The following is a 25,519-nucleotide window of genomic DNA, read 5'->3' on the forward strand; positions in this document are numbered from 1 at the left end:
TTACTCCATTTAGTTACACGGTGCCAGTAATAATCTCAGTTTCGTGAAGATATCCTCTTAAGTGTTGAGTGATTCACCATTCAGAGTCTTGAGTGTAATGTGGTACAAGGGCTACCAGGTGCAGACAAAGCCCTTCCTGACTCCACAAATAGGCATAAAGAGAATAATATGGTCACAGTCTTTTTCCTCACTTTAACACTGCTTTATTCTTGGTACTAAACCTGACCTTGATACTGTTCTCGACTCAGTGGTTTTTTTAAAGGAGGCTCTTACTTAAATTAGAGTTTGGGGAGTCACTTGAATGAACTCCCCTCAAAAATATATTCCCATTTTCATTGATATTCAGAAGTGCAGTGTAAATCGGATGAACTAATCACACACTAACTGATTAACAGTGATTTTTTTTGTTGTTTTTTTTTTCATTAACCAGCTTCAGACATTCTGATGTAACATGGCACTTGTGTGCTTTACACATATGAATCCTCATAGCAGTTCTCTGCAGAAGGTACATATATCTCTTGCACCAATTTGGAAATATATCTAACGTAACCTAGCATGCCTTCATTGACTTCAGCCTAACGATGTGTGTTCTGGGGCAGGCATTCTCAACCTTTTTCTTTGAGGACCCCCCAACATGCTATAACAATTCCACAGCCCACCTGGGCTACAACTATTTTTGTTCATGTAAAAGCCAGGGCTAGCATTAGGGGGTAGCAAGCAGGGCAATTGCCTGAGCCCCATGCCACAGGGGGCCCCGTGAAGCTAAGTTGCTTAGGCTTCAGCTTCAGCACTGGGTGGCAGGGCATCGGGCCTCTGCTTCAGCCCCGTGTAGTGGGGCTTCGGCTTGCTGTCCCGGGCCCCAGCAAGTCTAATGCCACCCCTGCTTGGCAGCCTCCCTGAAACCTGCTTGTGGCCCCCAAGAGGCACCAGACTCCTGGTTGAGAACCACTGCTCTATGGTTAAGTGACTTACTGAAGGCAAGAGAGAGGCAGAGCTAGGCTTAGAATTTGCCTTCTATTTACCAGATGTGGATTTTGATCACACACTGTGGTTCTCAGGCCTACTTGCTGACATTTATTTAGAGCACCAGCTGTTAAGTAGAGTGGTGGCTTCTACTAAGACCATACATAGTTACTGAGAAGACTGGGTATTTCAAAACATGTTTTTGAAAATTCATTATAGCTTACTATGGAGTATGTAAGGGAAATGCAGCTTCCCATCTCCCCTGTGCAGGCACAAAAAGCTGTGAGACTAATGGAAACACTGGGATTCCTCTGTACAGGGAGGGCATGCCATGGGGATGCTGGGCAAGGGCACTATACTCCTCCCCTCAGCATCTCACAGAGCTGTTCTCAGCAGAAGCTTACTGTGTGGGAGTGAGGGTGAAGGTGTGACCAGTCCAACTAAACTTCAGCATCTTTTGGCCAAAAAACTTGGGGGAATATGGAGGGCTGTGGCTGCTACTATAGCCTGTGGGTGATAGGAAATGTAGGAAGAATTCTATTCTCCTGGGCAGCCCCTTCATATCTAGTTCACCTACCAAAAGCCAATTCATTTGAGCTTTGATGGGAGAAATCCTCCTCAGCTGTGACAGGGCATCGTAATAGATCGCTATTTCCTTCCTCCCTTTCAAGTTGAGCTAGAAAATACTTCTGTAGGATTATAAGGAATTTCTTGTATGAAACCTGCAGCCTTTTTGGATCAAGACTAGTAGTCACTTTGGGAAGAAATCATCTCCCCATAACTAAATGGACATTACTGTAAACCTGGCACTTATGGGTAGCGTTTTGGGAATGGCTGTCTTGCTGGAAAATGACCTCTTTGTAACACGCTACAGTATGGCAGTCATGTATCTGGCTGCAAACCAGGTTCCATCTCACCTTTTCATTTAATTTTTTTAAATGGTGTTCAGTGCAGCATGAAAATGATTCTTAGTTCCAATAAAGCTACCCCTATGTACAGAAATTTGTAAACTAAATTAATACTCTTGGGATGTGTAGAAGGCAAAGTCAAGCAAGCCCATATTAAAAACCCTAACTGCACCCACCTGCAGAATGCACCTCTTTCTGCAACACCAGGCTGACATCTATGCCAGCACGTATTTTCATTCACCCATCTGTACTAGTTTGTTTTTAATTTAACAGTAGCACTAGCATTACACTGAGTTAGTGCTATGGTCTGAAGAAAATAAAAATACAGACCTTCCAGGAGGACTTTAATTCAGAGTGCCATGACTTTAATTCTTGCAACTGGAACATGAAAGTATGGATAGTGTTGTTAGAGAGCTTATTCCTTCACTCTCCCACTTCCCTGGTCCTTCTCGCATGAACAGAGAGCAATAATACCCAAAGTCCGAAGGTGCAAAGAATTCGATGTTTATTGGGGTGAACTTCCAGCAAGCTTAAATCCAAGTTCCTTTTTCCTTATTTTCAAATCCCAATTTACTTACTGTTTGCCCCTAATTTATATAGTAATATTCTTAGCTATACCTTAACCAATCATTCTACTGAAATTTAACTAACCAATCCTAACATATTGTAACATGATTAGCTAACCAATGATATCCCACCACCTTAATTAGTTTACACCCAGCAAAATTAATTATACAGCAGACAGGAACAATCACAGAACCAGACAGAGACCATGCCAATAAACAATAGCAAAGTGGGAACTATAATGACAAAACAATACAGAAATGAGGATTTCACAACTACATCTATAAAGACATAAGGGTTTCCCAGCTGTGTCTATTGATAAGTGAGTTCTTACCAGACAGAAAACTATCAACCTAAATTTCCTTTTACATCTTCTAGGTACTTCCCTTTCTCTGGAGGTGACAGGCATTATCAGGACAGGAGTGTATTCCTAACAGCCCAATAGCACCGTCTTTCAGTGTGACTAGTTTGGAATGTGAGGATGTGACCGGTCGCTTCCCAGCTTATGGCTGCCTCTGTTGCTTAGCCAAAGGCCTTAGCCTAAGAACAGGGCCTCAGACTGTCACAGTAAGAGAAGGACCTTACACTGGCAGACAGTGATTTTGATTCTTTCTTTTATACCTCTAACTAGCCAAGTGATAAGAATACACCTAAATTCTTAAAGTACAGGCCTTTGCAAACAGGCCTGAATATCTATATCCTAACAAGTGTGTGCTTGGCTTTCAGCCCACTTGACCATGGCCATCTGGTATTAAAACAGCCTGGCAATTGGTTTACGATCAGACATAGGTTTTCTATAATATAGTGTCAAAGGAGGTCAACACCTACTTCTAATTTATTCATGGGCAGAATTATTGCTTCCTATAAGGCCTCTTCAGCGTCCAAACTCCTGAGTAAAATGGATCCTGTCCAAATGGAAATACAGAATGAAGTGTACATTGTGGCAGTTTTGAGGAACTAATTAATTTCTTGAGAACTAAGTAGGTTTTGGTGCTGCTTCTCTGCTTTACAAAACACACCGTCTCATGTACTATAGATCTAGAAAGATGAACCATAGATCTCAAATGAAGAAGTAACAATGAGTCTTGTATTCTTTTCTCATATCTTTATCATCAGTCTGTTCTCATTCTTGGCTGTTGTCAAGCATTGCCTGGGCCTCTTCTAAAACATCATCTGGATTGGCCAGTTCAATCTAAATTAAGAACACAAATACTTTAAGCAATGTAATTAAAGAAGCTCAGGATTTGTAAACACTGATTATTCAAGAGCTGCTGTAGCATCTTCCTCTTAACTGGACTTAAATTTATCCTGCAGTCACTAAATACTTTAAAACAATTTCTACACTTTCCTCATTTTATGATGACAGGAAGTGCCTATCTAGTCTTTGAATGATTGCTCATATCGATTCCAATTAGGTATGCAGGTGCTGCGTGCATGGCTGTCAGAAAGTTTTCCCCTAGCAGTATCTGTCGAGTCGACTGTGGAGCTCCCTGCAGTGGTGCCTCCATGGCGCTCAATATATGACTCTGCCGACCCAGCGCCCCAAATAAACTGTCAGCTGGTTTCCCTTTCTCCACTAGTTTTCTGAATGCTCAAAATATTCTGCTCAATTAAATAGTTGGTTGGCTTCTTGTTTACGTTAATTTAATTCTGGTGAAAAGTACTATAGCTATAGTGGAGGTGGATACTTTCTCTTTGTTATGGAGGATAGGTCCATCAATGACTGCTAGCCAGGATGGGCAGGGATGGTGCCCCTAGACTCTGTTTGCCAGAAGCTGGGAATGGGCAACAGGGGATGGGTCACTTGATTATCTCTTCTGCTCATTCCCTCTGAAGCACCTGGCATTGGCCAGTGTTGGAAGACAGAATAGTGGGCTAGATGGACCTTTCTTGTGTTCACAGAGCAGGAACAGAGCCTTGAGTGGATGTGTTATAATTTAATCTGTAGGGAATTTAAACAAATAACTAGAACTGAACATCCTCCTTCAATGGAAAGGCTAATTCATCCAATTACTCTTGGGATGGATCATTGAAGAGGCAGTTCTATTGTATGATCTCTGACAAGCCTTGAAAGATAAATATTTTTAGTTGTGTACATTGCACTCTTTCCGGTCACAACTAAATGCTCCTTTGCAACTAAGATCTAGACTATTTTTCCATAGTGACCATTCAATTTTTATTATTTCTGCAGCACCATGGGTTTGCCTACTACTAACAGGCCTATCAAAAAAGACAAATGCCCCAAAGCTCTTGATATCTAAACTAGACAAAGAAATGAGCAGAGAAAAGATGTAATGTTGGGTTTTGGTGAGGCTTGAGTTGGTCAAGCATTATTTGTGGTGACCTCTTTTAACTGTACCAAAGGGAGGAAAGAACATTACTTTATAGTAACTTTGGTTCTTTGGTGTTGACCACATAGATTGCACTCTTGGTGCACAAGTTCAAGATCCTTTGGCCAACAGAGTCCACTGGGGCTGCGCCTAGATGTTCTTGTACCTGCTTCCCCCCCACCCCCAAACTGAGAGCATAAAAGGCGGCAGGCCCAACTGTCCCTCAGTTCCTTTGCCAATACAGAATCCCTGAGGAGTAGGTGTCCATAGTAGTGAGTAAGGAGAGCAGGTTGTGGAATTAATGTGGACAACACCTCTGAAAGAACCATAGTTAGGGTAAAAAGAAAAGGAGTACTTGTGGCACCTTAGAGACTAACCAATTTATTTGAGCATAAGCTTTCGTGAGCTACAGCTCACTTCATCGGATGCATACTGTGGAAAATACAGAAGATGTTTTTATACACACAAACCATGAAAAAAATGGGTGTTTACCACTACAAAAGGTTCCTGTTAAAAAGGTTAAAAACATCTTCTGTATTTTCCACAGTATGCGTCCGATGAAGTGAGCTGTAGCTCACGAAAGCTTATGCTCAAATAAATTGGTTAGTCTCTAAGGTGCCACAAGTACTCCTTTTCTTTTTGCGAATACAGACTAACACGGCTGTTACTCTGAAACCTGTCATAGTTAGGGTAAGGTACATAGTCGTTCTTTCTTCTCTGAGTGATTGCCACATGGGTTCCCCTCCTGGTGAAATAATCTGTTTGAATGGAAGTGGGTACAAGGAGTCCTACTTAAACAATTACTGCAGGACAACTGTATCCAAACAGGCATCCAACTTGGAAGCTTCTATCAAAGAATAGTGTCTTGTAAATGTGTCAACTGAGCACCACATCATTGCCCTGCACATTTCAGAAATAGGGACATTCTTCAACCAGGCAGCAGAGGCTGCCTGAACCTTAGCAGAATGAGCAGTAATGTGGCTAAGTGGCTCTAAGTTGGCTAGTTTGTAACATGTTCTTTTTCAGCTGGAATCCCATTTTCATAATCTGTGTGAGGATATGTATTGCCTGACCCTTAACCTTATCTGCAAAGGCCACAAATAGTCTAGGTGTGTTCCTGAATGATTTTGTCCCATTAAAGTAGTATGATAATGCCCTTACTATATCAAGCATACAAAGTTCCCCCACCCCTCCCTGGAGTTGAGTGAGGCTTGGGGAAGAAAATTGGTAAATTAATTAATTTTAGTTCATATGGAGTTCTGAAACAATTTTGGCCAGGAATTGGGGATGAGGCCTGGGAATAATACTGTCCTAATGAAACACTGTATAAAGGGGACCCACCATAAGAGACGAAATCTCCCCTCCCCTTTGAGATGATGCAATACATACTAAAAGGGCAACCTTCATTGATAGGTGGTATAGGATAAAGGGTGCTAAGGGTTCAAAGAAGGGACACAAAAGTCTGTTAATATTATACGGAGGTCCCAAGAGGGTGGGGGTTCCTGAAGTGGGGAGAAATGTAAACCTGTTGCAAAAGAAGCAAACATAATTCTGGGATTTATTAGCAGGAGTATTATAAGCAAGACATGAAAAGTAATTCTTCCGCTCTACTCCACACTGATTAGGCCTTAAGTATTGTGTCCAGTGCTGGGTGCCACATTTCAGGAAAGATGTGGACAACTTGGAGAAAGTCCAGAGAAGAGCAACAAAAATTATTAAAGGTCTAGAAAACATGACCTATGAGGGAAGATTGAAAAAATTGGGCTTGTTTAGTCTGGAGAAGAAAAGAATGAGCAGGGACATAACAGTTTTCAAGTACATAAAAGATTGTTACAAGGAGGAGGAGAGAAAAATTTTTCCCCTTAACCTCTGAGGATGCAACAAGAAGAAATGGGCTTAAATTGCAGCAAGGGTGGTCTAGGTTGCACATTAGGAAAAAACTTCCTCTCAGGGGGGTTAAGCACTGAAATAAATTGCCCAGGGAGATTGTAGAATCTCCATCATTGGAGCTCTTTAAGAGCAAGTTAGACAAACACCTGTCAGGGATGATCTAGAAATACTTAGTCCTGTCATGAGTTGCAGGGGTCTGGACTAGATGACCTCTCGAGGTCCTTTCCAGTCCTATGATTCTGGAAGTCCCTTGAGGCAAAAGGAATATCCCTGAGCGTTGCTCCACTTGCTGCTTTTTTCCCTAGCTGACTCAGAAGGCTAGGGATGCCTGCCTAATGTTATTTCTTTAGGAGCACTTAATGAAAGTGCTCAGACATGGAGAAGAAGGCTGTAGCTAAGGCTCAGTCCTCCCTCCATACCCCTCTTAGCTAGTGCCCCAGTTGAGCCATGATCCACTCTGAGCTCCAGGGCTGAGATCGCTAAGAGACCCCAGTTGTCAATTCTGATCCACTTGTCAAATTCTTCAAGAAGGGGTAGGAAGAAGCACTGCTCCAGAGTCAAGTTGAGACATGGGCTTCCCTCTCCAGGACCCTCAAAACTGAGATAAGAGTTGACATGTCTTCAACTCGTCTCAAGCGTAAAGTGTCCACCACTGAGTTGCATAGAAGCATCATAGGAGAGGCTTATCTTAAACCCTGAAGATTTAGCTTTCTTCCATAACAGCTTGAGTCCCAATACCAGGGAGCCTACTAATTACCTATGGAAAAAAAGTAACAAAAATAGTAAAAAAAAAACCAAAGTTTTTATTTTTTTAAAGGCAACAGGCAAACTCAAAGTTAAGTAGGGTTTTGTCTCGCTGCCACAGGTGGTAACAATTCATCATTTATACCACTTCATCATTTATACCTTGGGTAGGGGGACACAAGGACATCTAGGGCACAGGTGGGGCCCCAAAAGACATCGCTGGCCAAAGGAATCCAGTCTTACATGCGATGGGGCTCATACGCACCAAGAGTGAGGAACCCATGTGGACACAATCACTCAAAGAAGAAAGAAATGCTACTTAGATGTATGGCTTAAAATCTAATGGTGACAGCTCTAACTTGTGCTGACTATGGAAACACCAACCGTTAAATTTCCAAGCAGAGTTACCTTGGGTATTGGATACTGTGTAGGAGTAGGAGCTTCTTCTCGTCCAAAGTCAAGCATAGTTCCACACTTCGGAAAATCTGCTACCCAGAAACCTTCAAACAACTGGCCTTTATTCAGGTAGAAAAACTTTCCTAGGCCATGTTTCTTTCCATCTTTCCATGTTCCTTCATACCGATTTTCATTTGCTGTAATGAGTCAAATAAAGATGTGGACAGACAATGAAAGGGTGCACATTTTCATTAGGTGACTAGAAATTTAACAAATCAACAAAACACGGATAAGCCAACATATATATAAAACGTTTGCCTGGCTACATCCATAAGGCAAAATCTAATGGAGCAAAAATGTAGACAAATACTTATTTTAAGTGTTGCATTGATTCACTTTACTGTGTTCACATGCATGTTGTATTCACTTTCCACAAATATTCTAAGTAAACACATTTAGTGCTGAGGAATAGCAAATATTAAACAAATGTTGCAGAAAAATACATCATGCCCAGAAAAATACATTTGTTTGATAAATTACATGTACAAATTATTTGCTCAGCTCTACTGTACCTCCTACAATTTTTCTGCATACAGAAGTAAGACTCTTTTTTATACAGAGTTTTATACTCTATATTGTTTAAGACTCAGACCATGATGGACAGGAAAGAGTGCCACCTACACTCAATATAGAGCTGCAAGGAAATGAGAGAGCCTTCACAGTGGTGGCATTAGATCTGTGATTATGACAGTCACCTAGGACTTCAGCTCTGAGGGATGCTAGAATATTACCAGGGTCACCATCATGATCATTTCAAAACAGGCCACTCTGGGGCCTCTCTTTCCGAGCTGCAGTGTTTCTGGCCACAACACCCCCCTTCCAAAATAGTGTTCATTTCTGTCTACGTTACTTATAACATTGGTTGGTTGCCCATGGGTCCAGGCGAACTCCAGCATCCTTTGCATTGGTGGTGATGGTAACACTTTTGAGCTAACACTGCAGAGAACATTAGGGTATTTGGGAATTGTCAGCACTTGGTAAAGGCAACAGAATAGAAAGTGGAACGCCCTTTTGAAGGTGGCTATTACACAGATAGGTTAGGTTGGGTTTGTAGAAGGGAGCCAGGGACAATGAGGGTGCCACATTTAATGAAGTTTCATCCAGTATATAGTGGGCCAGAAGGTCACTCACGCTCTGATCCTTTCTGTTCTCTTGTCCCAGCAGCTTGGAGACCCAGCAAGTCATGAGGCTGGCCCTGACAGCCCCATTCTATCAAACACTCAGGATACATTGAAATACTGGAGGTCCGATCTGTACTCTTTCCATGGCAGTTGAAACACTATTGTTCATGGCCTTGGTCTCTGTTGTACATTTGCTATGGTCTGGTTTAAAACCTTCCTATAATTGACTATAACTGAGCCAGTAAATCAATGTGATTCCCTTGTCTAAGATCATCCTCTCCAGGCATTCTGCCAGCATAAGCAATTTAATCTTGGGTTGCAGCTCATCATGACCTCCATTGAAGAATTGCTTTTCTTTCCCCATTGCAAAGCTTTCAGCACATGGGCATGTTTCCAGAGACTGAGCTGAATATATTAAGCTTGTGGGCATCAAATAATTGTGCTGGCTAATTTTAACCAAAAGGAATCCAGCTTATAATCAGTTCCAGGCTGTGACAGAAGTAGCTGGCCTCTGAAACAGAGAGAAGACAGCAGCCAATGGCTCAGCCTTGATAGGCTGGGAGCACGTGTAATTGCGTGGGCAAGTTAATGATACAAGGTAAGGGAGGTGTCATTTGATTCGCAAAAATCTACAAAATCATAATTTCAATGGTGTTACCCTCTGCAGTGTCACAGGGGAACATGCTGCTCCCTGGCTCCCAGCTCCATGTCCTCCAGTTGGTGGAAATTTTGACAATACTGTGTCAGAAATGGGTCAAATTGGGTATAATTCTAAAGCCCTTTCTCCCACAAACGCAAAGGTACCAAACATGACAAACTGAGAATAATAATGTAGCTATGAATATTAGAGAAAATGTTTAAAAATCAACTTTTTAAACTATAACATATATAGGCATGTCAAACCTGAAGCCTTCACATAATTAAAAAATTGTGGCCCTCAACTGACAGTACTGTGTTATCAATTAATGCCCAGAACATGATGCCCGGTTAAATTTTTTAATGTTATGGATTAGTATAAGTGGAAGGAGTGCTTCAAGTTGAGTTCCCATCATCAGCAAAAGGGAGTGGGTCAGTGGTGTTGATTATCAGCTTTGTTTATTATGCCAAAAGAGTTGTAATGAGGCATTGTTTAAGATGTCAGCATTCACTTGGGGAAACAATTAGATGAAGACCCACGTAACACTGGAGATAATATTTCCTTCTAAAATCTTCCTGAAACACAAAATCTTCTATTTGAGAAAGATTGGGATTCTTATCTTTAGATTACATTTGATCAAACTCCAACCAAACCAAAAATCCAAAATTCTATTTTTATGATGAGATTCTCCCTGAAATTTCCAAGTCATACATATTGTGTTCAATGTTATTTCTGGGTTAGTGCTGAGCCCCAAAGATCCCCTGTGTTTGTTGGGAACTCATCCCAATGAGCACAGGGCTTTGGAGAGGGATGGTGTTTAAAACCATTGATTAACAATCAACAACAAACAAACAAAAAACAAGTTATATCCTTTTAAAGAAAAGCAAAATAAACACAAAGTCAGAAAAAATAAATACTGGAGAAACCAAACTTCTTGTCAGATGCACCAGTTAAAAACTGTGTTTGGTAAAAGCATTTGGTTTGATCACAGAGACATTTGTTCTTTACTCATACAAGTAGTACATCCTCTAACCTGCCTCCCTGCCCATCCTGGCAATTTACTACTATAGTAAGCATAAGTTATATCTGTGTTGGCTTGAGACACTCAGAGCTGTATAGGGGTAGCATTATCTCACCATTTTCATAGAGCAAAGAGATAAAACAATACCATCCAGCAGATGCTCCCTCTCTCTCTGGAATCCAAGACCAAAACTGGGGGCGAGGGGGAAGGTTTGGAGAGGAATCCACACCCTAATAGGTCATATTAGGGATGGTGGAAGTATTACCTAGATATCAAGACAAAATGGGGTGCAGGAGGTCAAGACAAAGTTCCAGAAAATGTCTCAAGTGTAGAAGCTGTTGGAACCTACTTAAGCGAAGCATTCCTTGGCCACTGTGTTGGTCTTCCAACCACTGTCCTTCATAGATGGAACCATCCTTGTAGTACATTCTGCCCCAGCCGCTTCTTTTCCCGCCACTCCATTCCCCTTCATAATATTCCATGTCTGAGTAAAACTTAATTCCATAGCCCTAAAATTAAAAGGTTACAGTTCTCACTTTAACATTCTCTGCATTAAAAACCAGTCGTATATTTAGTGCTTAGTGTCTGGACTCCTGGTTCTGTTCTCTGATCTGCCACTAACTTGCTCATTATTATTTGTATACATTACTAATGGCATCCAGACTCAGAAGCTATTCAGAACAGTGTAAATATGTTATATTTTTATAATAAAAGTGTAAAAGCACCAACCCATATGTGGAAGGAGAGACAGTCTCCAAAACAAATGCAGGTTTGGCCAAGTCTAATGCATTGTCATTTTAGAAATGCAGAAATCAGAGGAGGAAATAACCTAGTTCTGACTGTGAGGGCCTTTGGCCAATGCAGGATCAATCCCTATAACCTATGTTTTAAGGAAATAAACTTCTCCAGGACAAAGGATTTTTAAGGGACTCCAGCTGACAATTCCTGCTACAAAATCTTACACAGGACAAAACCATAAATTTATATCATAGTGTATGATCAAATTGGATTTTACTGGCATACAGACTTGGGCACCAAATAAGGGATGTCCTTTAAAATGGGGATTCTATGATCCCTCAAGACACAGTACCTTTCCTAGTCCCAAGCAATGGACCACTGACTCTTGGGAGACTAAGGATCTCTACTAGATACTCAAGATCCTTGGGAAAAGTAAGCTGCCACATCAGAAAACACCTACAGTAACTACTGCACAGCACTTTGAGGAGAAAACACACCCAACAAAGACTGCAGCACAGAAACAGAAAACTCAGTTCCACTTTAGCTCAGAGAAGAGAATCTACACTGTTCCCTGATTCTTCCCCACCCCCAAAAATCATAAACACATGAAATTCCCCTCAAAAGCTTTTGTGCTTCCTTCCTTTCTTTTTTAAGGATTTAATAATGAATTTAGCACTGTCAAAAGTTGTTGGATTGACAGCCATGGAGAGGGAAGTATTCTGTTTATCCATACAACAGGTACATCAGTCCAAGCTTCATCCATGCTGCCCCCTGCCATCTGTTTCAATTTTGTCATGAAGGGTCTACTTTTTGTGGTGATGCAGTCTCCATAACCTATTCAGTCCTTAGTGTTGTTTCTGCAATTGACAATCAGTTGGTGCTAGTGGTGGGTTTTGGTTAATGGACTCCTTGATTAAGGTCACACATTTTATTTTACGCAGGAAACACAATGTATTCACCTGTTATGAAGAGCCAAAAAGCAACCTCAAAAGGCATGCCCTACTCTGGGGATTCCTATCAGTCAGAAATGTTTACATGATATTGATGAGTTTTCCCAGAGGAATAAAGTATCTTATCACAGTAGAAAAATAAAATCAGTTCTGGAAAGAACTGATTTTTCTGAATATTAATTTTATTGAGCTTCAAGAATGCAAATCATAGAATCATAGAATATCAGGGTTAGAAGGGACCTCAGGACATCATCTAGTCCAACCCCCTGCTCAGAGCAGGACCAATCCCCAATTTTTGCCCCAGATCCCTAAATGGCCCCCTCAAGGATGAGAAGCTTTTATATAAGTAAAGGAATAGCAGCATCAGGATGTCATTACACATCACTCACTGAAGGTCAACCACTCAAAATATATTTTCAAAGAATGAGAAATGAGGCCTCCCTCAAGAGTCTAGAGCCCTGGAAGTGCCTGCCATTTAGGTATATAAGACAGTTAATTTATTTTAAGATCAGATGCAAAGAATAACAGTAGGTTTTCACTAGCAGACCAGGAAATATTTCTCAAAAAGATTCTGCATGTAAGAAGGCTGCAATCATTATTACAAAGGTGGTTTTCCTGTTACGAAGAGTGACACGCTTTGAAACGCTAACCTTTTTGAGCAGTCTCTTGGTTTAAGCTTCTTGCAACACTTTCAATACATACTTTTTTAACAAGTTTCCTCTGCCCAATTCAAATATAGCAGAAACTAGATGGATGTGTTGAGGGATACAGACCTTATTGTCTCTCTGCTTCTAGTTTTGAATGTGACCCAGGTTTGTAGTCATGATATGACAGCTATTTGGTTATATATTATTTCACTCCAGCTGTCAATGGACAGGTGCCCACATTTAAAAGACTCAACACTACAACTACTCCTCTTTGCTGGCAATTTTAATAGAGACCAAGGATTCAATGACCTTGAAAACCGACTTGTCTATAGGGCAGAGACATATTGAAAGGCCACTGTAGGCAAGCGGGTAACAGCTATTGCCCATGGTGAGCCTTTTCTATGGATAAAGGATTTTAGTCTCCAGGGCTGTCAATTTTTCAACAGCACAAAATTAAATTTAAAATGTAAACAAAATTCAAACCCAGAGGAGAGCTTAATCTCATTCCTTCTCCCAACAATCACAGAATATTATATGTCCACACTAGCTTTGAGACTAAATCTTTTATGGTATCGAATATAAAAAATAAACAAAGCACTGAAGCATTTTGTTTTGGAAACCAAAAGCATACACAGAATTACAAGAACATTGGGAGCTAAGGGAAGAAGGAAGGTCATACTTTCAGCCATCCACCTTGGCAGGCCAAGAAAGCCCTAAATAATAACAGCCTCACTATGCTTTCATAGGTCTCACATGCATTCCTTTCCTGAAAGTCTCTTCATACCTTCAGTTTAGGCTCAGATTACAGATGTAATTTTAAAATCAACAGTTTAAGCTTTGTTGTTTGTTTTATTTTGTTTCCAAATCTATCCATGATTTTGGACTAATTTCAAAACATGAGATTGTCTCCTGCCACTTGCTAAAATCTTGAGAGGTAATTTCAAGTAAAAGACTTGAAACAAAGATTGCTTACACATTTTTTGTCATTTTTCCACCAGCCTGAATACACTTTCTTATATTCTTTAGTTACAGGGTCAGGAATGCTGTATGTTCCATATCCATCCCGTTTTCCAAACTTCCAGTCACCATTGTATATTGCACCTGTACTTTTCCAGGTCTGTGTACCTTTACCTGTTGTAACAAAGTACAGGGGCTACAGTAAGACATAAACTACTATATGGTCGTTATTATAAGCATTTATAAAGTATGTGGGCATCTTTACAAGGCTTAATAGGAGTCATTAACTATATAAACAGGAGAGACAGAACACCATGTTTCTCTCTACGCACAGCTTTTAATTTAAGTGGTCAATTAGGAACACAAGCTTTTATAGTTTCATCAATCTAGAATATGAGAAGGCACAGGTAAATATGTGTGCTTGCAGCTTTTTCTAAAGGAGGCTAGATTCATGCTGGTGATTCAGATGGTCAGATGCACTATTGATCTCTATCAGAGACTTCCTGTGTGACTTTGGGTGAATCACTTAATCTCCCTGGGTCTCAGTTTACCATCTGTAAGCTGGGAATAATACTACTTCTTTGCGCCAATCCTTTGTATGTCATTAACATCTACATTTTCATAGTTGTCAACAGTCCTGTTTTGGGTGATACTCCCAGATTTTGCTCCATCTGTCCCCAGACTGAACAATAATTTTTAATTTTCCTGTAGTTCTTACCTCTGACCATTACAGTGAGGCTGGGAGGCCAGGGTCTGCCCTTCTCTTCTTCTTGTTTTATTCTTCACTGCTCTCCCTGCTGGAATTAATAAACCAGGAAGCAGCTAGCAGCATGGGAGAGCGTAGGTGATGGGGAACCATGGAGGAAACCAAAGATTGGTCAACGAAGAGTGTGGGGATGCCACACTGGGAGAGAAGAGACAGGGAGTGCCTGGAAAAGGGGGGCTCAGAAAGGGGGCATCCCCCATAGAGTCCAAATGTCAATAACACCAGAGAGGATTTTCAGCACTCTAGGCTTGCCCAAGTAGATGATGAGAGGTAAAGGCCTGCTTAGGGCAGGGGAGTGGGAGGATTGTGGGGCCTGGTGGGAGTCTCCATAAGTTTGGATAAGTGCCATTTTTGAATGCTTCTCTATGCTCTGAAACTTTGGGGTTCTTCCCACCTTTGGGTTTATCTTGTATATTTATACTGACTTGGTTTGCTGTGATGTACAAGCAACATCAGTAAACATTAAAAACTTTCCTTGTCCCATGACTGCAAAATGTAGAACCTGCCCCACGAAGGTGCTGTCTCCATAAGAAGCATGGGAGAACAGGAGAGCTGGGTGAATATAAATTATAGGATGCATTTAACCATTGTTTTCTATTTGCAAACTGTTCACAAACTAACCCTAATTTCTGCAACTCTACCCTTAACCAGTCACCCAATAGTTTGGATGCACACTTTTCAATCCATCTTTTCTTCCCAAAGATTTGCTTTGAGTGTGATTGTTTCTCTAAATTACATGTTGTTGTTTCTGCATGACTGAGACATTTTAAATAGGTGAATAACAATCAAAGCACCTGCCATAGAGAGGAGAACGCGGGACCCCCTCAAAGGAGGAAATAATTGGGGGCCCACAGAGCCATGGAGGACATAAGGGGAAGCAGGAATGGGAATGCACACAGAACTGCTGGTATGGGGGTGGAGAATGGGAGACTTAGGCATGAGATGAATGGTGGATGAGGCACACAGAACTCCTGGCAGGAGGGGGCTGAAGGGAGTTGCAGGGAGTCCCTTGACAACGAGGGGAATGGGAAGGTGGCACACAGGGAGCTTGTAGAGGGAATGGAGAAATGCAAAGAGCCTCTGGCGTGTGCAATGGGCTTGCCATACACAAGCTATGAAGCGTGCGACCCACTACTAATACACATTTATAATTTATTCCTCCACCTGCATAAGCCTCAAACCCCAGCCCTGGCCAGTGCAGCGGTATGGAAGTATCACATGCCTTAAGGGATACAAGTTCAGGTCCTGAGCGCCGCAGTCTGGCAGGGGTGAGAATGCTGAGGATGAGCTTTGGACTCGTGAACAATTCTCCCTCACCTGGGGGAACCACTGGAGGTCAGGGTTGACAGCCTGTGTTTCTTCACTGCCTGTGGCTCTTTCCTGATCTCCCTGCCAGCATGGGTCCAACAAAGACAAAGGAGTTTGCTCTGTCCCTTCTCAGGGGCATGAGCTTGACCTGGTATTAAATCAATGAATTAGGTTGTTAGGACCTCATTTATTCCTATGTCCAAATCTCTGGATTTTTTTGTATTTTTTGAGCAAAGGGTCACTGTAAATTTAAGACTGCACATGACCTTTCATTATAAACTCTATTTTGTCACTGCACCACCAAAATCACCAAACAAAGTAGCATTGGCCTCAAAATCCATTGGTAAGTTAGGGCACCTTACCAGTGAAATCAAATACTTTTAATGCTTGGGTTTCCTGTAAATTTAATCTTAACTTTGAATGTTTGGGGTTTTTAATCTATTTTTTGCTAACTGTATTCTTCTTATAAAAATTTCTATTCTTAAATTAGTGATTTATCCTTTTGATCTTAACTTCACCTTAAACTAATGACTACTCCCCAACCATTCACCACACCTAAAAGGCATCTAAGAAAACTAGATCATCCGCATTAGAGATGATTTTGAATATTTTTTTCTCAACAGCAGCTTCTAGCTACATATACACACTTTTTAAAATAATATCAATAAAAATTCCATAGTTTCTAGTGGATATTTTCACTTTGTTTTCTGCAATATACAGGGAAAGAGAACATGAAGTAGTGGACACACACATACACACACACACACACACACACACACACAGAGGGTGGAAATTTCAGAAGCACCTAAATGACTTGGGTGCACCTAATTGACTGTGAATGGGCCTCTGGTTCCTAAGTGACTTAGGAACTTTTTAAAAATTACACCCAGTATCAATAACGTCTCTGAAAATGTTCTCAGATATTTTTAACGACTTCCTCTGTGATCTAGGTGGTATATACAGAATACACAATGTACTGAAATTTATGCCAATAAAAACGTTATCTCACACCTCATCATGTACCCTTATTATACAGACAAGGTAGTTTCAGGTGCATATAACTGACTAAAGCAATAGTCTGTATTTTCACAGTAATGTTTTGCTATGAATGTGCACAGCATCATTCATCTGACTTGCAGTTATTAAAACCAGAACGTTAGTATTTTTATTTAACAAATGAAAATGTGCTTGAGCAACATTTTAGAACTCTGCATTAAGTTTATTATATAGATAATAATATATAGATAAATATGTAGCACCATATATAGGGAGATTGTGCTCTAGAAACAGAGAAAACTAATCACAGATCTCTGCCCCTTAGAACTTATAAAGAACATATAAATGCATAATGCACTTTCTAGTAAGCAATATTCTTACCATGCTTCAAATTGTCCAACCATTCCCCAGTATAGTGATCCCTATTGACAGCATAAATTGTATGTCTTAATCCACATTTCTGTGCCTTCCTGTCCCATTCAATCCAGAGAGGTTCTACAGTCCTAGGATATTTTACAATGGGCATATTGTTCTTAGCTGGAAATGAAAACACAAAGTTGTCAGAAATGCAACTAGAGAGACATTACCAAGGTGGGTACAGGAAGAACATTCCATCTATAAGCTGCATTTTATGATGCAAATATTTCAGTAGCAAGACTCTAACATCTGGCTTTTAAAAAGGTAAACTAAACTAAAGGCAAAACAAACAGAAATAAGAAACTTAAAAAACACCTTAGCATAAAATAGTAGCAACTGAAAATAAAGGATTATAGTGTAAAGTATTAGGGACCATTAATAATATAGGTTGAAATGGGACACATTTTCGGTGTGCAATATTCTCTTTCTGCATGCAGGAAGTCTTCGGCACGTATTGCAAATGTCAATCTCATTCAGCACACTTAATCCAAACAAGGGCTTCTTCTAAATGACAAAAAACCTGAAGAAATGAGGTAGAAATCCTATCAACCAAATTTTCTAAGGAACCACTGCAATCATTGCTTTATGCGGGGGGGCGGGAGGAAGCAATTCTTTAAATACAGCATGTAAAATATTAAAATATATCTGAATACACAATGGGCTAGATCCTCAAATTGTGTAAATCATCACAGCTCAGCTGAAGTCAATGGAGCTGTGACATTTTACTCTACTTGAGGATCTGATACAATTAATTTACTGTGTCTGTGCTGTTAAAAATAAATACAATGGCATAGGAACACTACTTGTTGAAAGTGATACAAACTCAAGTAACATTTTTGCTAGAAGTTTTTGGACCAGGTCATGGCTCCCATTCCAGTCACTTTAAGATGCTCTAATACCATGCAGGGGTCATAAATGAGCTACAGAAGCCTTGGTGAGAGTTCTTTTGGCAGGAGCAACCTGTGTCCCTGCACAGCTCTCTCTTGCAGCTCACAGAGTAGGGATGGGCGGGGGAATGATGCAACACTTAGCACTATGAAAGCAGGGTTGACATAAGTTAGAGCAACCCCTAAGGCTGCTCCTACTTACACAAGGGCCATACTGTCCCCTGATCCTAGCAACCCAGAATTGGGGTAAGAGGGCACAAAGGAGGTCTCCTTCTGTGATGTGCCTCTTGTGCAGGACACAGAAATCTGTAATTATTAAATTGACGTGTTTGAATCGGCCCCATCACTTCTGGGAGGAAGAAAGGATACTCCCTCCCTCCTTGCCTCCATCTCCTCCCCTGCAGCCCCAGCAAAAGTTCTAATGAGGTGTGGAATACTTTGAGCAGCTGTCATCAGTCCAGCAAGGGATTTGCAGGCGTTTTCCAATCCCTTTGCCTGAGCTGAGTAGGGTATCGATTGTGGTCCCTTGACTTTTTAAAACATTGTTTGTTTGTGCTTCATGCTAAGAAGGGTGGATGGCACTGAGATAGATACTTATAAATCAAAATATGTAATAAGTCAATAGTTGGTGTAATTATTTTTTATGTATAAATACAGAAGATATAGAAAAAGTCCTATTTTAGGATATAGAAAACAAGTCAATAATTTTCAATAATCTAAAAGACAAAAATAAGTGAGAAGACATTTGTTATAGGAATCAAAGGCAGTTTTGCCAGCTGTCATGAGTATATCATGAGCTTCTCAATATTTTTTTTTCAAGCCACACCTGCTGGAGTCACATGACTATGTGAGACTCTCAGCTTGTATTAAGAGTAAGTTAAGGAGAATTTACCCAAAAATGAAAGTGCACACAAGTTTATGTGGAAAACACTAACTCTGATGATCTATTAACAGTTCAGTTTGATGATCAGGAAAGCTGGACAGAAACTGTTTGTTTAGAGGATTCTTAGAATTAAAGAATCAGATTGGAAAAAGGGATACTGCATTGTTTCATAGACAGTCAGTTCACAAATTGTCAGTATGGAATGATGGACAAGTCAACCAGTCAGTCAGTTTGAGCCCCAGCTCAGCCGACTGCTATCCTGCCCCACTGTTCATTGTTTAATACAGTCCTGCTTATTCAAAACCAGAAATGCTGAGCAATACCTAAAGGTGATCAAATAAAAGTATATAACATGAGAGGCTGCAAAACTAAGACAATCCTGCTTTGGATGAAATGTTCACGGTTTTTGCACCCTGAGTTCCCTCTTCTGCCCCAATCAGCTTGGATTAAATAATTTGTGTGGGTTTTTTTTTTAAATTCTTCCCTCTGGCACTTTCCAATCACTGCTCTCAGTAAAGCAGGAGGTCTGGCCATCTGTCCCTGCAGGCATCCATAAGCCATGAGGCAACAGGTGAAGGGAGAGATGTGGGATTGACAGTGGAAGATACCAAAGATCAAGGCTGCTGGAACTATTTTTATAGTGGGGGTGCTGATACTGGAAACCATGTATTTGGTGTTTGTTATTACTACTTCAAGACAGGGGGTGTAGCAATATCCTTAGTTCCAGCACCACTGCCAAAGATAGCCAATTAAGAGTAAAAGTGAGGATCCCATGGTGGAAGGAAAGAGATAGGTGTTTAGGTTATTTCTGAGTGAAGAGGGGAAAGCCAGAAGTTATACCTTTTAAAAATTAAAGTTGAGTTAGCTGTTTATATTTCTCTTTCACTAAACAGTGGACTTGTCTGATTCAAAAGCCATTTTTTGGATTTAATTTTTAAAAGCATCTTTGTGTTTGATGTTGATTGTTCCTCACAAAAAGACAGCGGACTTTGCTATTTATGGTGATGTATTTAATTATTTTTCCTTGCCTTTGGAGGTCTCTGCACAGTTGGATTTATTTTAAGGTAAAACAAATGCTTCTGTTGCCAGTGTTGTAATAATTGGAGTCTAGGACAAGCCTACCCTGATTGTGAGCTCAATTGCTGGAAAGTAGGTGAAAGTTCATAAAATGTTACGATAACCAGTAACAATGAATGTTGTTAGAAACTATATGAAAAGGAGACAGAGATGCTGGATTGGACTAAACACAAAAAGATTATAAAAAACACTTTGGAGCAAGGAAATAGAAGGATAAAAGCAGATTTTCTACATTGCATAATCAAATCTATTATCTACATACTGCATAATGTAAGTCCCCCCACTACACCTCATCAAGCAAAATCTTCTTGTCTTAACTGCCAAAACTCTTCACAATTTAGCTGCTCCTTCATGATCCATCATATTATCCTAACATGACATTGACCCCACCTTTGCTCCAACAATGCCAGTCTCAAATGTCCATTTGTTCACTTCACGAACAAGTATCTATGTATTTCCTCCCATGCTGCCCCTTACATATGAGAAAATCTCCTTATTAAAATGTTCAGTTATTACATTATCATCCTTCAAATCCCTACTTAAAAGCCACCACTTCTGTGAAGCCTGCACAAAACCTGATATTTGACAGTGACTAAGCAAGTGGGAAAATTGTGATTATTGTGATTGATGCTGTTAATTGGCTTAATACCTCTGTGAACTGTACACCCAAGTCTATACTCATACATGGTATTATTGTTACCTTGCCTTCTCCACCCTGCTTGCTTGTCCCACCCACCTGTTAACATCTTGTTTTCAAACTGTAGGCTCTTTGGAACAGTAACTATAATTTACTATACCTTTGTACAGTGCCTAGCACAATGGAGCCCCAACCTGGTCAAGGCCTGTAGGTGCTACCATAATACAAATAAATAATAATAACAAATCATCCCTACCTCAGCCCTTCTATTTTGTCAGTGTGAATAGGCAGAGTAGTGAAATATACAAAGATATGGCCCTCTTAGACACTTCAGAGAGCAGGATTCCTGTATATTTCAGTACCCAGTCCACAATCAGCCTTAACAGTGTCTCTTTAACCACACTTACTACACAGGTAACTATGAGCTATGTTGTTATGCATAGACATAATTGGGTTCTGATGACATCATGGTAACCATGTAAAAGAAGCTATATTGGGTTGTGATTTCATCAACACCCTGAGATGTGTGTTTATAGCCTTACTCAGTTTTCCTTTACTGTATTGTGAATATTTAAAGTTATCACAAGATGAATCTAGCCCAGAACGTTCCCCTGTTTCTGCATGGAATATAGGAGCTAAAAGGAATCATAGCATCATTACCTGCGTCTGGGCTCACTTCACTGAAAGAACAGTACAGCAGGTTAAATTACAGCTGTCTATTTGACTGCTCACTGTAATACCTAAGCACCTCACAAACACCAAAGAATTTATCCCCACCATGCCGCTGTGAGATAAGGAAGTATTATTGTCTCTACTTTGCAAATGGGGAACCAAGGCACAGAGAGATTAACCAAGTGCATGTTACTGTTCCTTCAGGCCCAGCTAGATTAGACTCTTAACTGGAGTTGGTCATTGTTTGTGATTGCATGTTCTTCCTCATGTTTCCTTCCTCTGTCCCAAATGGGAGGAGAGAACCTCCAGAACTGTAGTCTCTCTGTACTCTTGTGCACTGAGATGTCACTTTCAACTGTACTGATATTAAAGGTCTGTTAAAGAGAGAGAGAGGAAAAAAAAAGAACTGCTAAACACATCCACAGTGCTCTGTGAGGCAAAACATATCCACTCATTGGAGAGAAGGAAAATCATGCACACACGGGAAACACGGTAAGAATCTCTCCCTCACTAAACTCCAAGAACACCAAACTCTAGGATTTCAGCTACTATTTTCCTTTTCCTCAAAACAAACAGCACAAGTATATTAAATACAACTGTTTATTTTTATACAATTCTGAGGTTACAATTTTAAATAAAAACCAGAAATGTTAAAGCTAAGATTCTCATGTGAACTTGAATTCGCCGACAATTTACATATTACTAATTAGTCTGTTAAATGCACCTCTTAAAATACAGCATGTGCAATGCAGGTGACCTAACAGCTGTACATGAGAAAATTATCTTTTGCATTTCCTGTTTTTAACTCCAAATCTGCCATCTTAACGTTGCATTTCCATAGGCTTTTGTGTTATAAAAATGCAGTGTTTAGGATGCAAGTTTAAATAAAAAAGTTAGGAAATATAAAACTAATAGCCATAACATATATCGGTTTCACCCTCTCACAAATATCTGGAATAGAACAAAAATGTTGTCTTGCTGCAGTTCTCACCTGTGACAATTAGACGCTGCTGCTCCCACTAAAATTATTTGCTTTATGGGTTTGTTATCAGAATGAATGTCTTACACAGGTTTGCAAAAAGCTTATGCTCAAATAAATTGGTTAGTCTCTCAGGTGCCACAAGTACTCCTTTTCTTTTTGCGAATACAGACTACCACGGCTGCTCCTCTGAAACCTTACACAGGTTTGTATACTCACTCCAGATGTTACCTTACGTTCTTATATCACGTTTTTTCGAGTCTCTAATGACATGCTATTTAATTCATATGGCTCCATACGGGTCCTAGATTTTCTTTGAACCTGCTTTCAAAGGTTTAAATCAGGAGGAGGACTTGAGCTACTTAATTGTAAACAACTTTTGTAGCCTGACAACTGAGCATTCTAGAGAACAGTTTGGAAGCTATGCCAGACTATATAAGGGGTATCAATTAAAGTGCACTGTACCTGACATCTTTGTTTAGCTACCCTTTAACACAGAGATAAGGTATATCTTTCTGTTCACTGTCATGTGCAAAATAGAATGCAGATAAGAATAAATTTTATTGGTGGATGTGGTTAACTCTGTGAACTACTTTCAAGTCTGAGAAGACACTTCAACAAAATTTGTGTTGAGATTTAAATGTAAAATAGCATACCATATCTTAAAGATTTATTTTAATTGAGTTTTAATTAAGACGACTCAAGTTAGGTCTAATGTTCAGAAATACCTGGTTTCCGTGTGTTTCTCATCTGTTTTTAAAATGAAGTTTTAATTAATGAAGTTTTATTATTAGTCAGGATAGTTAAGTTACAATGCTTATTGTTTGGATGCCGTGTATGATGCCTGGGATAACTTTGGATTTCCTACTTGCTTAGTACTTGGGGTGATAGTTGTTGTACTTGACCAACTTGAACTGTTACACAATGTAGTGTTTTTTGTGTTGGAATGACAATTTGTTTTCTGTTTACAGTATACTCAGATTTATTTATTCATTCAATGAGGAGCCCTTTAAAAATATCTCCCATTGGGAGTCATATTTTTCAGGACTAAGAAGTAAGGTCTCTTGTGTTGTCTCAAAGTTTTGAATTTTCTCATTGCATTTCTGAATCTATCGTGTCTGATCACTGATTATGTTATCATCATTAAAGCATATCTGTCCTGATCTCTCATAGTAGAGTTTATGCAGAGTGTCAGAGGGTGAAATGCTGGTCATGATTTGCTCTCCAGGATTAAATGTTATCTTCTGAAAGTGATTTCTTCTTTAAATAAGTCTTCCAATGTGAGAGACGTTCACATTTTTGTCAAATTTATTTTGTTTTATGGTTATTTTACAAATTTGAACACAAGTACATTTAATTTAAAAGCCTTTTTTACCGAAGAATTCACCCATTTCCAACCATTTGTCTGCCAGATGCCATCTCCCCACCCCCTAAAATTGCCAGTGTGACCTGCAGAGCTGCAGAAGCTGACTGGAGCCAGAATGTCTCGGATGCTAAGAGCAAGCCAGCTCTTTCTTGAACACTCCAGCTTTGTCCCAAAAATCAACCTGCTGCACTCCCCTCAAAGTGAGCCAACTCATAACCATAGAGAGAGTGATAAGTATCTGCTGTCTGTGATGAAAAGTTGTCCAACTGCTCTACCCCCTTTTTCCCAGCAAGCTGTAACCCTTTCAGCAATTTGAAGACTGAAGAAAATGAACGATAGAGCTTATTTTATTGTTGATGCAAGAGGGTGCTTCAAGCACATGCTGTAGTCTCTGTGAACACCCTCAAATGGAGCATCATTCCTTGCCAGGAGCCATTTAAAAATAATGCATATTTATTATGCCAGTTTTGAGTTAATTTCAATATTTCATTTCTTTAAAATCAAGTGTAAAGGTATTGTATATTTATTGCACTCAAGAAATCACAGAATGTACATAAATGACAGTGGTTTAACTCAACAATTTCATGTACGCTAGTAAAAAACATTGTTATGAATTTTGTCTCTTTGTTACACACTTTGAAGGTCTCCACCATCCTCTTGGGGCCCAGTCTTACTTTCTTTTGCAGCCTGAAATCTCCATCTGAAGACAGTGGAAGTTTAGGATATGCAAGGAGGTGATATTTTAGGGCCAGATTTTCAAAGCTGGGCACCCAGCATGTCCCCCACCTGCTGAACTCTTCTGAAAATCTGGCCACTTATTTAGATGCCTTAATGGGTGCTAAGTTCTTCTGAGATTCTGGCCTTAGTGTTTAGGAGGCTGAGAGATAATAGCTGTGCCTTCATTCTGATCCCTGCAGCTCTGCTGTAATGAGCAGTGGTTCTGGGCTGCCAGCTAGTAATTAATAGAAGGCAGCATTCAGAGGTGCCCTGCAGCTCAGCTGGGGGAAATCCTGCTGCTTTTTGCGCTGACTTCTCCCTGTCGGCCAATGATCTCTCTACAGTTCAGCTCAGTTTGTATTCAGCTGCTGTAGCAGAGATGTCTGTAGTGGGTCCTGGGCTAGCACGAGCAGCTTTCCACAGGGGGTAGGAGGAATCAGCCATTCCCCAACCGGATTCCAAAAGATTCCTTAACCTTTCTCCTGGCAAGTTCTGCTGCCTGTTGTCCAGTTCTAGTTCTGAGAGCAGCGAAGCAGGAGGAGGATGAGCACAGAAGGACATGGGAAAGCCCCCTGTGCTAATTACTAGAAACCTTTTTATTGTTAACCCTTTCTTTTCCTGCAGTGCTAGAGCAATTAGAGGAGAATAGCCGGTACCAACGGATCTCTGTTCCTAACATAAAATCATTTCTATCTCCCCTCTTTTAACAGCAAATAAGGGGTAGACTAACCTTTTTGTTTTTGCTGCAGAGGCAATCTGTGGAGCTCTGGTGAAATGTAGCGCTAGCAGCGTGAGCTGTGTACAGCCTGTGCACACAACATTTCCCACCCCTGCTAGGGTAGCCATAGCAACTCTGGCAGACTCTTCACAACAGACAAACCCATCTTC

The 25,519-nt window shown here is 40.3% G+C and overlaps 1 protein-coding gene across 2 annotated transcripts; it reads right to left on the minus strand.

Annotated features, from left to right (window-relative positions):
- Positions 1-3,029: 3,029 nt before the first annotated feature.
- On the minus strand, positions 3,030-25,519 carry MORN3 (MORN repeat containing 3). 2 transcript variants are annotated; one of them, XM_007058294.4, is made up of 6 exons: positions 25,362-25,519; positions 17,378-17,533; positions 13,943-14,100; positions 10,984-11,143; positions 7,808-7,992; positions 3,030-3,627 (listed from the first exon to the last, which is right to left on the minus strand). In XM_007058294.4, the coding sequence occupies exons 2-6, from the start codon at positions 17,520-17,522 to the stop codon at positions 3,559-3,561; spliced, it is 717 nt and encodes a 238-aa protein (XP_007058356.1). In that variant the 5' UTR covers positions 17,523-17,533; positions 25,362-25,519; the 3' UTR covers positions 3,030-3,558. The 2 variants fall into 2 exon arrangements, with proteins under 2 accessions (XP_007058356.1, XP_043385168.1); XM_043529233.1 differs by lacking the exon at positions 25,362-25,519 and adding an exon at positions 21,713-21,982.

The sequence above is a fragment of the Chelonia mydas genome, chromosome 15, assembly GCF_015237465.2.
Source record: "Chelonia mydas isolate rCheMyd1 chromosome 15, rCheMyd1.pri.v2, whole genome shotgun sequence".
NCBI classification, from domain to species: domain Eukaryota; kingdom Metazoa; phylum Chordata; order Testudines; family Cheloniidae; genus Chelonia; species Chelonia mydas.

Excerpts from the sequence above, each read along its gene's own strand:
- MORN3 (XM_007058294.4), bottom strand. The coding sequence starts at position 17,522 with ATGCCCATTGTAAAATATCCTAGGACTGTAGAACCTCTCTGGATTGAA. Across the intron at positions 11,144-13,942 it reads GGAAAAATGACAAAAAATGT|GGCTATGGAATTAAGTTTTA; the intron begins GTAAGCAATCTT and ends TTTTAATTTTAG. Across the intron at positions 7,993-10,983 it reads CCAAGGAATGCTTCGCTTAA|CAAATGAAAATCGGTATGAA; the intron begins GTAGGTTCCAAC and ends GACTCATTACAG.